General features: G+C 43.4%; 1 protein-coding gene across 1 annotated transcript in view; it reads right to left on the minus strand.

Moving 5' to 3' along the window:
• Positions 1-19522, minus strand: part of MED23 (mediator complex subunit 23) — a 170293-nt gene that overhangs the window by 63785 nt on the left and 86986 nt on the right. Inside the window, 1 exon segment of the mRNA XM_082252280.1 lies at positions 16827-17032. Coding sequence (XP_082108406.1) covers positions 16827-17032 — 206 coding nt within the window.

A 19522-nucleotide genomic window follows, 5' to 3' on the forward strand; every position in this document is an offset into this window, starting at 1 on the left:
AGTAAAAAAAACCCAAGCCAATCAAATAGAGGGGCGGGTGCTACATCAGTCAATGAACTTCAGAGAAAAGTATTTTACGGTAAGTCAAAAAATTGTATTTTTGTAAGATCTTACCGTAAAATCCTTTTCTCTTAGCTCATTGACAGACGTAGTCCTCTTTGATTCACATCAATTGGGTTATGCTGCCTCCGCAGGAGTAGGACTAGGCAGAAAGAAAAAACGTTCTGGCTCCACCCCAGGGGCAGTCCCAGAGGGCATATCCTCCCTCTCTGCTACAGGGAATCAGTTTTTTTCTGTCTAGTCAGGAGTAAGGACCTAAGTTCCTTGCTGGGATCTCTGGTCCTGGCAAGATTTTTTAGAAAAAATATTTTTTTAGGTAGTTTCTCCAGTTTTTTTCCTGTGAGATCTTCAAGCAGAACTGATTCCCTGTAGCAGAGAGAGGGAGGATATGCCCTCTGGGACTGCCCCTGGGGTGGAGCCAGAACGTTTTTTCTTTCTGCCTAGTCCTACTCCTGCGGAGGCAGCATAACCCAATTGATGTGAATCAAAGAGGACTACGTCTGTCAATGAGCGACAGAGAAATCCAGTTTTCTCTATGGTCATTGACGGACGCAGCTCCATATTCTTCTTAACCATTGGGACGTCCCAAAGCAGTATTTGCATGAGGGGTGGGAAAATGCAGAAAAAGACTAATTCCCCAAAGGCTAAACTTAGCCAACCAGGTAACATGGACCTCAACCAGGAACAACTGGAGCTCACCTACAAACAACACACACCCTCAAAGAGAAAAAAATTGCTCTTTTAAAAAACAGCAGCCTTCAAAACCTTGTGGCCAAAAGAAGCATCCGAGGATGCCAACACATCTACTTTGCAGAATTTAGTGAACGTGTGCACAGACCAAGTTGCCGCCTTGCAAACTTGTATTAGTGATGCCTGATGGCGAAAGGCCCAAGAGGCACTCAGTGCCCTAGCAGAATGCACCTTCACAGGGAAAGGTGGAACCTGACCCTTCAGTAAATACGCCAGTACCACCGTTTGCCTGATCCATCTGGATATGGTCGCAGCAGACACAGCCAATCCCCTCCGAGGTCCTTCCGTGAGGACAAAAGGAGAGTCTGATTTCCTGAAAAACTCAGTAACCGCCAGGCAAACCCTAGTTGCCCGAACCACAGCCAAAGAATGCAAGGCAATTTCCTTGGGATGCTTGTTCTTAGGACAGAGTGAAGGCAGCACAATGTCATTCAATGGAAATCAGAAACCATCTTAGGAAGAAACGTCTGATTAGGTCGAAGTACCACTTAATCTCTGTGGACCATCAGAGAAGAACGGCAGGACAGCGTCGCCAATTCAGACACTCTGCGGGCAGAGGTAATAGCCACCAAAAAGGCTACCTTCTATGACAGTGTAAGCAGAGGAATCTCCTTAAGTTTCCAAAGGGAGGTTTTTGAAGAACAGACAGTACCAAGTTAAGATCCCACAGAGGCAACAGGGACCGAATCGGAGGAGCCACATGACGATCTCCCTGGATAAAAGTGGGAATTCAAAGAATGCGTAGCTAAAGGGCATTGAAAAAACACCACCAAAGCCGACACCTGGCCTTTAATGGTACCCAAGGCCAACTGCTGCTCAACCCCTCTTTGGAGGAAAGCCAATATTCTAGCCACTTAAAAGCAGCGTGGATGCACCTTAATCGATTCACACCATGAGATGTACGATTTCCACGTACAATGATAAATCTTCCTGGAGGTAGATTTTCTAGCCATCAACAGTGTAGGAATCACTGAGTCAGAAAGACCTACCTATCCTTCAATACCTGGCTTTCAACAGCCACGCCATTAAAGCATTAAAGCCAGAGACCAATACAATGAAAGGAAGGACTTGCCCTGATGCAGGGCCAAGGAACAAAGCCACCACAGAAGAGCACTTCTGGCATTTTGACTCAACCAAATCAGATTGTCTTAAGAGTTTGGATACGTGTTCCACTTGACAAGAATACCCCTTTGCAGAGGTCTCGTGTGGAACTGAGCAAACGGAAAAGCCCAGAAGGTAGACCCCATCAGGCCTAGAGCTCGCATGCAAGTCCGCAATGAGTGCCGGATAACAGCAACCAAATCACCCTCTGCAACTTTTGCAGCTTTTCCGGGGGAAGAAACACCCTCACAGAGTCCAGAGTCAGTCCCAGATAAACCATTTTGGAGGCTGGGACCAGAGCAGATTTTCTGAAATTGATGGTCCAACTGAACTCTTGCAGAGGCCGTTCAGTGATTGACTGATCGCCCACCAGAACTGGGTGTGAGTCTGCTCTTAAGAGGAGATTGTCCAGGTACCTTAGTACCACAATCCCTCGCTGTCACAGTAATGCCAATACCTGAGCCAACACGCTGGTGAAGGCCCTGGGGGCAGAGGCGAGACCACAGGGTAATGCCACAAATTGATAATGTTCCTCTCCTACAGCGAAGCGAAGAAAACGCTGGAGTCCAGCATAAATAGGGATGTGCAGATATGCTTCCTCGATATCAATAGAGGCCAAAAAGTCCCCTTGGTGTAGGAACGCCACTACCGTGCGAATGGACTCCATTTGAAACCTCTGTACCCGCACAAAGCGATTCAGAGCCTTGAGGTCCAGAATTGGACGCACTTTCCCTTCTTTCCTGGGAACAGTAAACAGGTTTGAATAAAACCCTTGAAAGTGTTCCCGAGAGGGAACCGGCAGAATCACTCTTTGCGACAGCAGATCTTGTACCACCTCTCATAGATCCCTTAACCGATCTGAAGATAGGCGTAGATTGGATGGGGAGAATTTGTCTGACGTTCGGGACCTGAATTCGATCTTGTAACCCGATCGAAGCAGCTTGTGAGCCCATTTGTGCCGAATCAAAAAGGTCCCTGGTTCCGAACAGAAAACAAAAATGTCCCTCCACCCCAGATACAAATGAGGGCATCCCTTCATGCAGACGGAGGTTTGTCTGCAGATCTGGAGGGCCTGTTCTCAGCTTACCCGACCAAAAAACACACAAATCAGGCCTGAGGCCTGTATCTCCCCTCATGGACTAAATTGACAAATACCATATGTAAAAAAAGTATAAATTTATTCAGCCAAAAAGGTATATAAAAAAGATGAATCATACATAATACAGATTATGTCACACATGGGAGATCATAAACATGTATATGAATGGTTAAAAAATGAAATGAATGTTAAACATAGATTCTGGAGAATACAATTAGCCTGACATGTTTCGGACTACTTGGGGGTCACGTCCTTCATAGGCTGTATTCATATTCACATGCATATGTCTAAATGAAAGCAGATATAAGTACAACATCTTGCAAAATATGCAAAGTATCATTGTAAACAACCATTTTATAAAGCAGTACTCACAAGACCGTGAGGGATTGATGTGCATGTTTGTCCATCAATACCGCCACAGGAGATTAGCTATCATGAGATGCTGCTAATGAACAGGTGCTTAAACTGGTGAGCATGCTGCAGAACGTTGTATGAAATAGGCTTGAGGCCCCTCAGTAAACGGTGTCACGAGGACCCATGACTGGTATAAAACTAGTCAATATCTCACTGTGTGCCAAAAAGAAATAAGATGAAATTGACAAGTATGTGACTTCAATGATGCAAACAATGACTGAATACAGTCAGAGATAGCATAGCAGAAGAAAAAGTATGTATGCCAATAGCTAAATGAGAGCGTCACAAAGACGGCCAGAGTAGCCACAGGCAAATTTTTATGTGGATCCCAATGGCCATGGTATTGGCCCAATAGATTTCCAAATGATAATTTAGGACAGGATGTCAACTTCAGCCCAGTTCCATCAATAATTTAACTACATACCTTGATTCATTCAAAGGAGTCATGAGCAGGATGAGTGTTCAGTGTGAGCAGCTTGCTCCATATGGCCTGAATACTCAATATATATACTTATCTGATTGGTTAAATACAATGATCTGATAACATCACAGCTGTGAAGGATATCAAGAGCTTGTGGTTAAGAATTAGCCTAGTGAGTGTGGGTCCCCCGGTGAGACTGGCGTAGCGGCCTCCCCCGTTATCACGCCGTCGACGCGCGATTGCGTGCCGCACATGCGCGAATGGGGAGCGCCCTGGATGGACTGGGCAGTTGCGGAAGGGGAAACCCTAAGGTGTCCCCATTGCGCAATTTGTGACAAAGGCCCTCCCGCCACATAGCAGCAGAGGGCCTTTGTGCGCCGGGGACACAGTACATGATAGGATGCCCTAAATGCCTATATAACAACGAAGTATGCAGCGGTTCCACAGTAAAGCAAACCCGCCCAATTGAAAAATAGTTCAACTTGGCTTGCAGTGCCTAAAGAGAAAAGTAAGACATATATAAAAAATAATAAATACATTTGGCATATTTGCAGCACAGATCGCCTCCTATTGGGAGGTCAGGGGCAGCTCACCCCATGTGGACAGGCGGGCGGACGGGACGGCTCCACCCCATGGGTGTCGGACAACAAAATATGTGTGGAAAATATGTAAGGGATGGGATATGGGGAATGTGAGGCAGGGCTGGTATAGTCCTGTGAGTGTGTAGATGGGAAAGGAGGAATGTATGGCAATGGGAATATGTAGTGTGATAGAGGCAGAAAAGGAAAAAGAAAGGGAGGGGGGAAAAAAAGGGGAAAGAACAGAAAAAAGGGGAAAAGATAAATGACTGATAGGGGATGTGAAATTGGTGTATGCGTCATAGCCCAAATTCACATGGGCCTAGCTGGAAGCCTGTTAGGAATTGTTTGAAATTGGTATTTTCATTGAGGCCTGGAGGGGAAGGGGCCTTGAGCCGGAAAATCCACTGTAATTCTTTTTGTAGCAAAATTCTGTTAAGATCACCCCCTCTGGGATTGGGGTGAAGATGATGCAGTGCTAAGAATTTGACATCTGGAACCACACATAGGGATGTAGCAGAGCACTATGCCTCCCGAGTGGTAACGCAGGGTCCCTTTGGTGTATACTTCTGATGTGTTTGGAAATCCTGTTTCTGAATTGTAGCTTGGTCTTACCTACATAGTAACAGCCACAGCTACATAGAAGTAAATACACCGCCCCTGTGGTTCTACAGTTTACAAAATGTCGTGCTGTAAAAATTTCACCATTAGGTAAGATAACCGTTTTTCTGGTATCTATAAATTTGCACTGGTTACATTCGCCACAGGTGAATGTTCCTTTGTATTTACTTATTTCTTGTCTGTTTGTGCGGAATTCACTATGGACAAGTTTTTCTTTGAGTGAAGGTGCTCGTCTGAATGTTACTAAGGGCTGTGGGGGTATGAATTGTGAAATGGAAGAATCCATTTCTAGTAGATGCCAATACTTACGCAAAATATTGCGATATTGTGCATGTTGCGAGGTATATTGAGTTATGATACGTGATTTTTCTCTTTGTTTTTTTTGTGAGAATAATAATTCATTGCGTGATTTTGATCATGCTTTTTTATAAGCTTTTTTTTAGCAGTTTAATTGGATATCCACTTTGTAGGAATCTAACTTTGATATTATTATTTGCTTCCACTTGGAAGAGAGTGTCAGTGGAACAGTTACAGCGGGCTCGGATATACTGGCCATAAGGCATAGATGCTATAAGGGGTTGAGGATGAAAGCTAGATGCTTGTAATATAGTATTGCCCGCTGTGGGTTTGCGATAAAGTTGAGTGGATAGTGGTCACTCACTGCTTTTGTGGACAGAAACGTACAGAAATGTGACTGATGTCAGATCGTACGACATAGTATGAATTTTTTTCATTGATATGATTGAAAAACGTAGTCAATAACTCAGGGGAGCCTTTCCACAACATAAAGATGTCGTCGATGTATCAATACCACGCTAGGGCATGTATACATCAAGACATCTTCATCAGAAAATAAATGTTTCTCCCACTCCCCCAGGTACAGGTTTGCATAGGTGGGGGCACAACAGGTCCCCATAACAACTCCCTGCACCTGGAGGTAGTGGGAGCCTAAAAAAGAAAAAAAAGTTGTGACGGAGAACAAAAGCCAAAGAATCCACTATAAAACCGTTAAAACATCGATCATAGCAGCTTCTCTGAGACAGCACATGCTGTACAGCAGACAAGCCCTTATGAGGAATGGAACTGTGTAAGGCCTCCACGTCGATGGTCACCAAAACGGTCTGACCATCGACATGGAGGTCCTCCAAGATTCGTAGAAAATGCAAAAAGTGTCTTGTACATAAGAGGGTAGGCATTCGACAAAGGGCTTGAGTTGCCCATCAATAAACCGGCTGAGGCTGTCCGTAAGACTCCCTCGTCCTGAAACAATGGGTCGCCCGGGGGGCTTTTTGGCATTTTTATGTAATTTCGGAAGTGCGTAAAAGGTAGCTTCTATGGGATATGTGGTTCTGATGAATTCCCAGGTGTGTTTCAGAATAACATTGGCAAAGTATGCCTGATCAACTCATAGGTAGAACTCAGTTGTAAATTTATCAATTAATGTTTTGGGTATCTCACGGTACAAATCCGCATTACTAAGTATTTTTTCACACATTTCTGTGTATTGAGTATTGTCCATAATAACTACATTGCCCCCTTTATCGGACGGTTTAATAGATATAGAATGTTCATAAGGGATTGCAAAGCCGACTTTTCAGTCAATGTTAGATTGGAGTTCTGCCTATTAGGGATGCAGGTAATTTTTTGGATATCTTGAGATACTAACTTCAAAAAGGTGCACACATTTGTATTGGAACTAGGGAGGAGGATACATGGCTGATTTTTTCCTAAATTCAACCGGGTGGTTTGTATTGTAGTATTGGGTGCCATTAGTCCATCTACCTCTGCAAGAATGGTGTCTAGATCTATTGAGTCTATTAGATCTTTGGGTTCATTTTCCTCTAGCAGGGCCGTTAGTTGGCCTATCTAACACTGACTGAAAAGTCAGCCTTGCAATCCCTTATGAACAACCATTCTATATCTATTAAACCGTCCAATAAAGGCAGCAATGTAGTTATTATGGACAATACTCAATATGTGTGAAAAAATGTGTGAAAAAATACTTAGCAATGTGGATTGGTACTGTAAGATACCCAAAACATTAATTGATAAATTTACAACTGAGTTCTACCTTTTAGTTGATCAGGCATACTTTGTCAATGTTATTCCCAAACACACCTGGGAATTCATCAGAACCACATATCCCATAGAAGCTACCTTTTACGCACTTCCAAAATTACATAAAAATGCTAAAAAGCCCCCCCGGGCGACCCATTGTTTCATGACGAGGTAGTCTTACGGACAGCCTCAGCCGGTTTATTGATGGGCAACTCAAGCCCTTTGTTGAATGCCTACCCTCTTATGTAAAAGACACACTGCATTTTCTACGAATCTTGGAGGACCTCCATGTCGATGGTCAGACCATTTTGGTGACCATCGACGTGGAGGCCTTATACAGTTCCATTCCTCATGATAAGGGCTTGTCTGCTGTACAGCATGTGCTGTCTCAGAGAAGCCACTATGATTGATGTTTTAACGGTTTTATAGTGGATTCTTTGGATTTTGTTCTCTGTCACAGCTTTTTTTCTTTTTTAGGCTCCCACTTTCTCCAGGTGCAGGGAGTTATGGGGACCTGTTGTGCCCCCACCTATGCAAACCTATACCTGGGGGAGTGGGAGAAACATTTATTTTCTGATGAAGATGTCTCAATGTGTACATGCCCAGCCCTAGCGTGGCATAGATACATTGACGACATCTTTATGTTGTGGGATAGCTCCCGTAAATTATCGACTGAGTTTTCCAATCAATTCAATGAAAAAAATTTATACAATCTCAAATTCACTATGTCGTACGATCTGACATCAGTCACATTTCTGTACGTTTCTGTCCACAAAAGGGACCACTATCCACTCAACTTTATCGCAAACCCACAGCGGGCAATACTATATTACAAGCATCTAGCTTTCATCCTCAACCTCTTATAGCATCTATCCCTTATGGCCAGTATATCAGAGCCCGCTGTAACTGTTCCACTGACACTCTCTTCCAAGTGGAAGCTAATAATATCAAAGTTAGACTCCTCCAATGTGGATATCCAATTAAACTCCTAAAAAAAGCTTATAAAAAAAGCATGATCAAAATCACGCAATGAATTATTATTCTCACAAAAAAACAAAGAAACAGACAAATCACGTATCATAACTCAATATACCTCGCAACATGCACAATATCGCAATATTTTGCGTAAGTATTGGCATCTACTAGAAATGGATTCTTCCATTTCACAATTCATACCCCCACAGCCCTTCGTAACATTCAGACGAGCAACTTCACTCAAAGAAAAACTTGTCCATAGTGAATTCCGCACAAACAGACAAGACGTATGTAAATACAAAGGAACATTCACCTGTGGCGAATGTAACCAGTGCAAATTTATGGATACCAGAAAAACGGTTATCTTACCTAATGGTGAAATTTTTACAGGACAACATCTTGTAAACTGTAGAACCACAGGGGTGGTGTATTTACTTCTATGTAGCTGTGGCTGTTACTATGTAGGTAAGACCAAGCTACAATTCAGAAACAGGATTTCCAAACACATCAGAAGTATACACCAAAGGGACCCTGAGTTACTACTCGGGAAGCATTATGCCCTGCTACATCCCTATGTGGTTCCAGATGTCAAATTCTTAGCACTGGATCATCTGCACCTCAATCCTAGAGGGGGTGATCTTAACAAAATTTTGCTACAAAAAGAATTACAGTGGATTTTCCGACTCAAGGCCACATGCCCCCCAGGCCTCAATGAAACTACCAATTTCAAACCATTCCTAACAGGCTTCCAGTCAGGTCCATGTGAATTTGGGCTATGACACATACATCAAATTTCACATCCCCTATCAGTCATTTATCTTTTCCCCTTTTTTCTGTTATTTCCCCTTTTTTTCCCCCCTCCCTTTCTTTTTCCTTTTCTGCCTCTATCATACTACATATTCCCATTGCCACACATTCCTCCTTTCCCATCTACACGCTCACATGACTATACCAGCCCTGACTCATATTCCCCATATCCCATCCCTTACATATTTTCCACACATATTTTGTTGTCCGACACCCATGGGGTGGAGCCGTCCGCCCGCCTTTCCACAGGGGGTGAGCTGCCCCTGACCTCCCAATAGGAGGCGATCTGTGCTGCAAATATGCCAAATGTATTTATTATTTTTTATAGGTCTTACTTTCTCTTTAGGCTCTGCAAGCCAAGTTGAGCTATTTTTCAATTGGGCGGGTTTGCTTTACTGTGGAACCGCTCCATACTTCGTTGTTATATAGGCATTTAGGGCATCCTATCATGTACTGTGTCCCTGGTGCACAAAGGCCCTCTGCTGCTATGTGGCGGGAGGGCCTTTGTCACAAATTGCGCAATGGGGACACCTTAGTGTTTCCCCTTCCGCAACTGCGCAGTCCATCCAGGGAGCTCGCCCATACACGCATGCGCGGCACGCAAAATCGCCTCGGCAGCGTGACGATGCGGCATGCCGCTACGCCAGTTCCCTGTGGCGCCGCCGCGTGCCGTCTCACCGGGGGACCCACACTCACTTGGCTAATTCTTAACCACAAGCTCTTGATATCCTTCACAGCTGTGATGTATCAGATCATTGTATTTAACCTATCAGATAAGTATATATATTGAGTATTCAGGCCATATGAAGCAAGCTGCTCACACTGAACACTCATGCTGCTCATAACTCCTTTAAATGAATCAAGGTATGTAGTTATATTATGGATGGAACTGGGCTGAAGCTGACACCCTGTCCTAAATTATCCTTTGGAAATCAATTTGGCCAATACCATGACCATTGGGATCCACATAAAAATTTGCCTGTGACTACTCTGACCGTCTATTTGCGACGCTCTCATTTAGCTATTGGCATACATACTTTTTCTTCTGCTATGCGATCTCTGACTGTATTAAGTCATTGTTTGCATCATTGAAGTCACATACTTATCAATTTCATCTTATTTCTTTTTGGCACACAGTGAGATATTGACTAGTTTTATACCAGTCATGGGTCCTCGTGACACAGTTTACTGAGGGGCCTCAAGCCTATTTCATACAACGTTATGCAGCATGCTCACCAGTTTAAGTACCCGTTCATTAGCAGCATCTCATGATCAGCTAATCTCCCGTGGCGGTATTGACGGACAAACATGCACATCAATCCCTCACGGTCTTGTGAGTACTGATTTATAAAATGGTTGTTTAAAATGAAACTTTGCTTATATTGCAAGATGTTGTACTTATATCTGCTTTCATTTAGACATATGTATGTGAATATGAATACAGCCTATGAAGAAGGACGTGACCCCCAAGTAGTCCGAAACATGTCAGGCTAATTGTATTCTCCAGCATCTATGTTTAACATGCATTTCTTGTTTTAACCGATCATATACATGTTTATGATCTCCCATGTGTGACAATCTGTATTATGTATGATTCATCTTTTTTATATACCTTTTGTCTGAATAAATTTATACTTTTTTTTACATATGGTATTTGCCAATTTAGTCTATGAGGGGAGATATAGGCCTCAGGCCTGATTTGTGTGTTTTTTGTCTATATTTGGACATGACAAATTTCCATTTATCCCACTCCATCCATTCTCTAGTATTTAGCTTACCCGACCACTTCTTGGAACCCCCAGGCGACCTAAATTACTTCGCTCCTTGTTCCTGCATGCCGAAGGTATAAAGGGGCCGCCTGTGTGCTGAAAAATAAGGGTCCCATCTATTACGCGGTGACTTGCCCTTAGCGGATAGAGGAAGAAGAGTACTCTTCCCACCTGTGAGTCTTTTGATTAGTTCATCCAACAAAGACCCAAATAGGTGGTCCCCCGTAAAGGGGAGATCTGATAGAGCCTTTTTAGAAGCCTGGTCTACAGACCAGCTTTTTAGCCACACCATGCATGGTTACCATTATTGCGTTTAAAACAACTCCACTGACTCACAACAATTTTGTCACAGTAGGCGGGAAAAGGAAGTACCTTTGGAGCTTTTAGGGGATCTGCGGGCCCCTGAAGACCCTGGGGGCGTTCTTCACCGATACAATTAGTGCATCCAACAGCGCCCTTGCATGCGCATGTGCAGTAAAAAAAGGAATCATCCTCACCACAGAGCACCCAAAGTGCGTGGACGCAGACCCAGTAGAGTCGCTATATGCTAAGCTCACCCTGAGAACATAAGCAGGGGAGGTCGTCGACTACAGTCCCGCAAAAAGACACCAGCTAAAGTTCCACAAAAAAAATCCTATTAGACCGAAGGGTCGCCCACCATAAATTACATAAAAAGACATAGCCCCCTATAAAGGGGAAGAGGGGGCCTGCCGTGATGCCTACAGGCCTATAACCACCGCAGGGAGCCCAAGGGACATCCCTACCCCAGTCACTAACCGCCAGGGGCCGGGGACTTGCTCAAAGAACCCAGTGTGAGATCCGGACAGCCCGGTCAGAAAAAAAACGCATCCACCCCATTTTGCTGGAGTAAGTGGCAAAGCCAGCTCCGAGCTAACCCCAGGAGAGGGGGGGGGGGAGGGGGGGCATGGGGGTAGGTTGGGGCCAAAAGACCATCGTGACTGTTAGAGGGGCTGGGGGAAATGGAGGGGAACCTGGGGGTCCAACCATCCCAAGGAGGGGCCCACGTACATCCTGAGACCGCAAGAGATATGAGGGGACACTACTCACCATACCAATGACAGAACGGGCCGTGGCCTAGGTGCTACTACTAAACTGGGCAGAAACAAACTGAATCCTATTAGCAGATTGAGTGGGTGTATGCCTTAAGGGACTGCCCCATAGGCTTGGTAACGTTTTTCCCTGCCTAGTGTCCTACTCCTGTAGGGGGCAGCATAACCCAATGGTTAAGAAGAACATGGAGCTGCGTCTGTCAATGAACGATAGAGAAATATGCCTTCCAGGTTTGATGCAAGACATTGACCATCATGTTTTGAAAAGCGTGAGATTGACAGACTGGCTCTGGCCCTCATAAAATGGGCTTCAACAGTCAGGCTGGTAATACCAGCAGCAGAGAAGGCGGCAGCTAGTTTGGTTAAATTAGAAACACTGGAATGTCTTCCACCTTGATCTTACAGAGCTGATGAGGAATGAGTTTAAGAGATGCACATAGCATAAATAAGGACTGAAATAATGTATTTTAAAAAGAATGACTCAATTTCAAATAGGTAAATTTAATAATGAAAATGTGCTACAGTTACTTAAATTACAAACTTAAGTTCTTAAGTTTCACTTACCATGGTATAAATGCTCTATGTGCCATGCACCTGCTGGCCAGGAAAAATCAAGATAGCTGAATTTTTCCCAAAAATGTCTGAGTGTCTTCTTTCACAGAAGTTACTGCAGCCCTGATTCTTTTTTTTATGCTCATCCAAGTCAACGGGTAATGGTGGAACATAAACAGGTTGTTTTAAATATCCCACAAGAAAAAGTCACAGGGTGTAATGTCTGGAGATCTTGGGGGTTAAGAGTGTAGTACCAAGACTTGGGGTCCCGTGCGACCTATCCAAAATTGAGGCAAGGTTTCATTTAGAAAACTGATGAACTTGGTTGTGCCAGCGTGGCGGTGCTTTGTCTTGCTGAAAAATTAAATCTTGTAGTAGTGGTATCTAGTAGGGATCGACCGATTATCGGCAAAGCCGATATATCGAGGGACGATATGCACTTTCCTCGATATATCGGAATTGGCCTTTTGATTTACCGATATTTTGGGAAAGTGCATGTAACGGGGTGATGCCTGCAGCTAGAGGCATCACCCCGGTACCGGTGTCCATAGTCGACGGTTGGCTGTCTTGTAATGACAAACTATGTGGCTGAGAAGCCCCCTCCCTTTCACGGCTCGCCAGGGTCTCCTGTCCCACCGAGAGACCCGGGCATCCTACCTTCACCGCTGCCGTCTGACCGGGTCTCCATCTGCACCATCGCCGTCTGACCGGATCTTCATTTCTTTGAAATCGGGAACCGCCGAGTACCCGGAAGTGATGTCATAAAATTACATCACTTCTGGGTACTGGCGGCGCCGAATTAAAAAACTTACAGCATTCAAAACAGCCAAACTTGTTTTTTTGAATGTTTCAAGTGCAGAGGAGGGGTTTGGGGTATTTTAGACCCCCAGATCCCTCCACCACAGTACCTGTAGACATTAAAAAAAAAAAAAGTTAAATGTCCGAAAATATCGGCCAATACCGATATCCAAAAGACCAAAAAAAAAAATCGGTATCGGTGGTAAAAAAACGCCATTGGTCGATCACTAGTATTTAGTACAAGTTTCATTCATTGGCGGTGCGTGGTTGCACAGATATAAAGTTTTAAAATTGGGTCATTCTTTTTGAAACACACTGCATTATCCCTAAGTTTAGGAGATAGGGTAGATGACTGGGACTACTAATAAACAAGATAATCAGGGACAGATAGGGAAGAGTCCTTATTCCCATGTGGAGAAGCAGAAGCAGCTAGAGAACATTTAATGGACAGACTCTTGAGAAGAGGACACAGGGGCACACCTGGTACCTCTGCAGTCAGTCAGCTGACAGGTCTGATTTTCCCACAAATTTTGAAATGGTTGCAGAAAAGTCCTCACTGTGTCATCCCTTAAGGGTTTAACAGGGATGCTGAAGAGTACTGTAAATCAGACGGGATTGTTGTATGCAACTGCACAGCCCTGGGCCAGTAAAGCACTCTACAGCTATCTCATCTTGTTGCACTACGTACCTAGGTGAGTGTCTCAAATGTAGTTCAGAGCAGGAAAACTCATTACAGGCCTGCCCCACATCTTCCTTATGTTGGGGACTGAATACATTCTTCAAGGCAATACAGAGGAATAGCTGACTCGTAAACTCTACAGCCACTGAAAAAACTTGCTAGAAGAAAAAGGATCTTGATAAAAAGAAAAGTGGGCAGCTTCGCTCATAGACAATGCTGTCCACTCTCCTAGGACACCAACAAAAACCTTAAATCTACTGAAGGCAGCTACATAACCCTGTTCTTAAATATTGCCATGTAATGAAGGATTAAGAAAATAAGATAAGTTTACCTTTCTACACAAAATAAATGCACATCTTTTTTGCAGGTAAAAAAATGTGCATTTATTATTTTTTTGTAGTAGGAACCTGGGAAGCATTGCACTGCTGGCCTGGTCTCCTGCACACTGTCAGTGTATTTGCTTGCCCATAACATCCTGTACAGATAAGCCGCTACTCCCTAACAGGAAGACTCAAACTACCACAGCGCTCCACAGCATCGTGGTAGTTCATTGAGAACTACTAGCCGCCAGCCGCCAAGGATGTCGGGGCTTGTAGTTTGTTCAGACACACAGAGCTGTGTGTATGAATGTTTTCAAACAGTGACAGCTAGTACAGGAAACTTTTCCCCATACTGCTGACAAAGGAAGAGGGGGGGAGGGTCAAGGGGAGGGAGGGGCAAGCAGGCAGCGGCTGCAGCACTGGGAACAGATTACATGTTCAATCCTAAAATTTAGATGTAACATGTTCCCAAAGGTGAACTTATCCTTTAAAGTAGAACTAGTGTGACTTGAAAAAGTATTTACCCCCTTGACTTTTTACCTATTATGTTACATTACAGCCTTAAATTCAATGTTTTGTTAATCTGAATTTCATGTGATGGATCAGAACACAACAGTCTAGTTGGTGAAGTGAAATGAGAAAAATATATACATGAAACTATTTATTAGAAATAGAAAACAGAAAATTGGCATATGCGAATGTATTCACCCCCTTTGTTATGAAGCACATAAAAAGCTCTGGTGCAACCAAAAACTTATTAGGGAAAAAAAAAATGGCCTTCAAAAAATATAAATTGAAGGGGACGTGATACCAATATTCAAAAAAGGGCAGAGGCATATCCCGGGAAATTATAGGCCGGTCAGCCTGACGTTAATAGTATGTAAACTTCTGGAGGGGAGGATAAGGGATTATATCCAAGAGTTTGCTAAAGTCAATAATATCATCAGCAGTAATCAGCACGGGTTTACAAAGGGGCGTTCTTATCAAACCAATCTGTTAACATTCTATGAGGAGGTGAGCTGTGAGCTAGACAGTGGGAGACCTGTGGATGGGCTGTACCTGGATTTTGCTAAGGCATTTGATACAGTTCCCCACAAATGCTTGATTTATAAATTAAGGTCCACAGGCATCGACCACAAGGTGTGCTCTTGGATACGGAACTGGTTAAAGGGGCGTGTCCAAAGGGTGGTAATAAACAACGCATACTCAGACTGGTCTGGGGTGGTAAGTGGGGTCCCCCAATGCTCAGTTCTGGGACCAACTTTGTTCAATTTTTTCATAAATAGCATTGAGGACGGGGTCATTGGCTCAATCTCAGTTTTTGCAGATGACACAAAATTGAGCAGGGCAATAACTTCACATCGTGAGGCAGAAATCTTACAGAATGACGTGAACAAAATAACAGAGGGGGCAACTACGTGGCAAATGAGGCTTAATGTGGATAAGTACAACATATTGCACTTAGGGACCAATAACATAAAAGCAAAATACACGCTTGGGGGGGAACCTCTGGGGGTATCAAAAATGGAGAAAGATCTGGGGGTCTTAGTAGAAGATAGACTTAGCAATAGCATGCAATGTCAAGCTGCAGCTGCCAAAGCCAGAAGATTATTAACAAGCATAAGGAAGGGGATGTATTCCAGAGATAAAACTATAATCCTACCACTTTATAAAACACTGGTCCGACCTTATCTGGAGTATTCTGTCCAGTTCTGGTCACCAGTCCTCAGAAGGGATGTGTTGGAGTTAGAGAGAGTACAGAGAAGGGCAACCAAACTAATTAGGGGATTAGATGACCTTAATTACGAATAGCGTTTAGAGGAGCTTGATTTATTCTACCTGGAGAAGAGACACCTGAGAGGGGACATGATAGCAATTTACAAATACCTCAACGGTGATCTGCACATAGAAAAAATAACTATTCAGTCGCAAGGAATGCATGAGGACACGAGGCCATACAATGCATTTAGAGGAGAAGGGTTTTAACCTCAGGATGAGCAGGGGGTTCTTTACTGTTAGGGTTACAAGATTGTGGAATTCTCTGCCACAAATGGTGGTAACTGCTGAGACTATGGCTACATTGGACTACTCTTGGACATACATTTCAAGGATCAAAACATTCAGGGGTATGAGAAATGATTACACCCACATACACACCCACACAGGTTGAACTGGATGGACTATTGTCTTTATTCAACCTCAACTACTATGTAACTATGTAACAATTTAACCTTCAGAAGCCACATAATTTGTGAAATGATGTCCACCTGTGTGCAATCTAAGTGTCACATGATCTGTCATTACATATACACATTGTAAAACTAGGAGGTTGAGCCATAGTTTTACTTCTCCCTGACCGCCCAGCTGTCTCTTGTAAACAAGACCTCCCAGCATATGAAGAAGACAGCATGTACTTTTAAAAAAAGACTCCCAAAAAAAAAAAAAAAATAGTAGGTTAACTATACAAAGACAAAGGTTATTTATGATTGAAAAGTTTAAGTCACCATTTTAAGATCTCTTTAAAATATTATATTTTTAAAATATATTTAAAAGCCCAACCTAAAAGTGACCTCAGCTTCCCTTGTAATACCAGGGACATTTACATTTTTCCAGTCCATAACCAGACCACCATGTATGAAACTAAAAAGGAATCAACTTTCTTGTTATTAGATTTATCACAGTTTTACGGATAAGACATTACATGCCTATTTAGAAAAGACAAGTACACAGAGTAAATTTACACATTTCAATTACCTGTAGCCAATCTGGTTAATCTGATCAGTTTCAAGAAGCATCTTCCACAGTAAGCAGAGGAATAGTGGAGGAGAGCCCTGTAAGGAAAAGTGTGTGATGATGTCATTTTCATTGGTCATTGACTTCCATTTTCTATACTCTTCTTCCACGTTCTTCTTCAAGTTAAAGCGGCTTTCCTGGGGGACATTGTTTTGCTTGAAGAAAGCCTGATAAAGAAGAAATATCAGTGTTATGACACTGGTGGCCTTGCAAAAAGACATTAATATAAGATAAACAGTTTCACCATATCTGTATAGCTTGGTTGCCAACATTCATATTTTTTTTTTTGTATACGTTAAACAGATAACACGAAAAACTATATTCATTCTGTACAGTAACATCAACACTAGGTCTAAACAGGTCATGTTTTCCAGACTTCCAGATTAGAGTACAAATGCTTTCATTAGCAACAGCTGCAATTATCTTTCTTCAGAAGGTATCCACTTCAGCTCTGGAAGGTTTACCCCCCTTCCTGACCAGGCCATTTATTCACGATACGGCACTGCCTTACTCGGTCGTGCAACTCTTTACCAAAATAAATGTTATGTCCTTTTTCCCACAAATAGAGCTTTCTTTTGGTAGTGTAAAAAAAAAAATAAATAAATAAAATAAATGTAATATATATAAAGTTTACTGTAAAAAGATACATTTCTTTATCAATTTAGGCCGATATGTATTCTGCTATATATTTTTGGTAAAATAAATCCCAACAAGCCTATATTGATTGGTTTGCGCAAAAGTTAGTGTTCACAAACTGTGAAATATATTTATGAATTGTTTTTACACTAGTAATGGCGGCGATCAGTGACTTATAGCGGGACTATGATATTGCGACAGACTAATCGGACACTGACATTTTTTTTTGGGAACCAGTGATCAGTACTAAAAATATGCGCTGTCACTGTACTAATGACACTGGCTGGGAAGGAGTTAACATCTGGGCCGATCAAAGGGTTAACTGTGTGCCTAGCTAGTGTTTTTTTCTACTGTGGGGGGAGGTGCTTGTACTAGAAGGCATGGATCGGTGCTACTGCTTTGCAGAAACACAGGATCCATGCCTTCCGTACTGTCAAAATGGCAATCTGCCTTGTTTACATAGGCAAACTTACGTTTTGCCTGTGTCCTGAATGATCGGCGAGCACCAGCGGACAGATGATCGGCTCCCGCTGTGCAGAATCACAGTGGAAGGCGAGCCGCCAGCTGTGCGCACTCGCTACCACTATCCTGAAGTGAAGGATCACGTTTATACACGTGATCCTGCGAAGCGCCGCCACCCTGTAGCAGTAAAATTGCTATAGGGAGGTTGGCAAGTGGTTATACTATGCACCAACATGCAAGAGAACACGTGCAGAAATGTGAATGTGGAGAATCTATCCAGAAAAAATAGAATTTTTGTAAGAACTTACCGTAAAATAATTTTCTGAGTCCTCTGACAAAACGCAGCTCTCCATAGTTTCTTCACCAATGGGTAATGCGCCATCTACAGGAGTAGACTAGGCAGTGAAACTTTTTAGAAACTTTTCACCTGACACGCCTATAGGGGCTGTCCCTCATTACATTACCCCAGACACACCGTGCTCACCAATCAGTTTTGTAGCAAGCAGTGAAGGAAAATACAACCAACCCCAAAATAGAGGGGCGGGAGCTGCGTCTGTCAGAGGACTCCGAGAAAAGAATTTTACGGTAAGTTCTTACAAAAATTCTATTTTCTCTTACGTCCTCTGACAGACGCAGCTTTCCATAGTTTCTTCACCAATGGGACATCCCATAGCAGTGTAGGCATGAGGGGTGGGAAGAACGCAACCAACAACTGTTAACGTTTCATCAAGGCTAGAGAAAACATAGCCAACAGGGCAACAGAAGCTCAACCCCAACAGAAGCTTGCCCCAAAACAAAAATTCACCCCTAAAAGAGAACAGTAAATCTCTTCAGCAAACAGCAGCCTGCAAAACCTTGCGGCCAAAGGAAGCATCTGAGGATGCCATCAAAACAATCTTGTAGAATTTTGCAAAAAAGTGTGCACGGACGACCAGTTCGCCACCTTACACACCTGAGCCACCGAAGCCTGATGGCGAAAAGCACAAGAGGCCCTCAGCGCTCTAGTAGAATGCGCCCTCACAGGGAAAGGAGGAACCTGACCCTTCAATGAATAGGCCTGAACAATAGTCTGTCTGATCCACTTTGATATGGTTGCAGCAGACGCAACCGAACCCTTGCGAGATCCCTCAGGAAGGGCAAACAGGGAATCAGACGTCCGAAAGGATTCCGCGGCTGACAGGTAAACCCCGATCGCCCGAACCACATCCAGCGAATGCAAGGCAAATTCTCTGGGATGCTTGGGCTTTGCACAGAGTGAAGGCAAAACAATGTCTTCATTGAGGTGGAAAGCCGACACCACCTTAGGGAGAAAGGATTAGGGAGGTCACAGAACAACCTTATCCCTATGAACGACAAGACAGAACCGCCAACTCAGACACCCTGCGAGCAGAGGTGATAGCCACCAAAAAGGCAATCTTCCGAGACAAAGGCAGAGAAAATGCCCTGACAATTTCAAAGAGAGGTCTTTGAAGAAAGTACAGAACCAAATTCAGATCCCACAGAGGCAAAGGGGATCGCCTTGGTGGAGCCAAAAGACGCACCCCTTGAAAAAAAGGTGC

The sequence above is a fragment of the Pelophylax lessonae genome (genome assembly GCF_965119305.1).
Source record: "Pelophylax lessonae genome assembly, chromosome: 3".
NCBI lineage: Eukaryota > Metazoa > Chordata > Amphibia > Anura > Ranidae > Pelophylax > Pelophylax lessonae.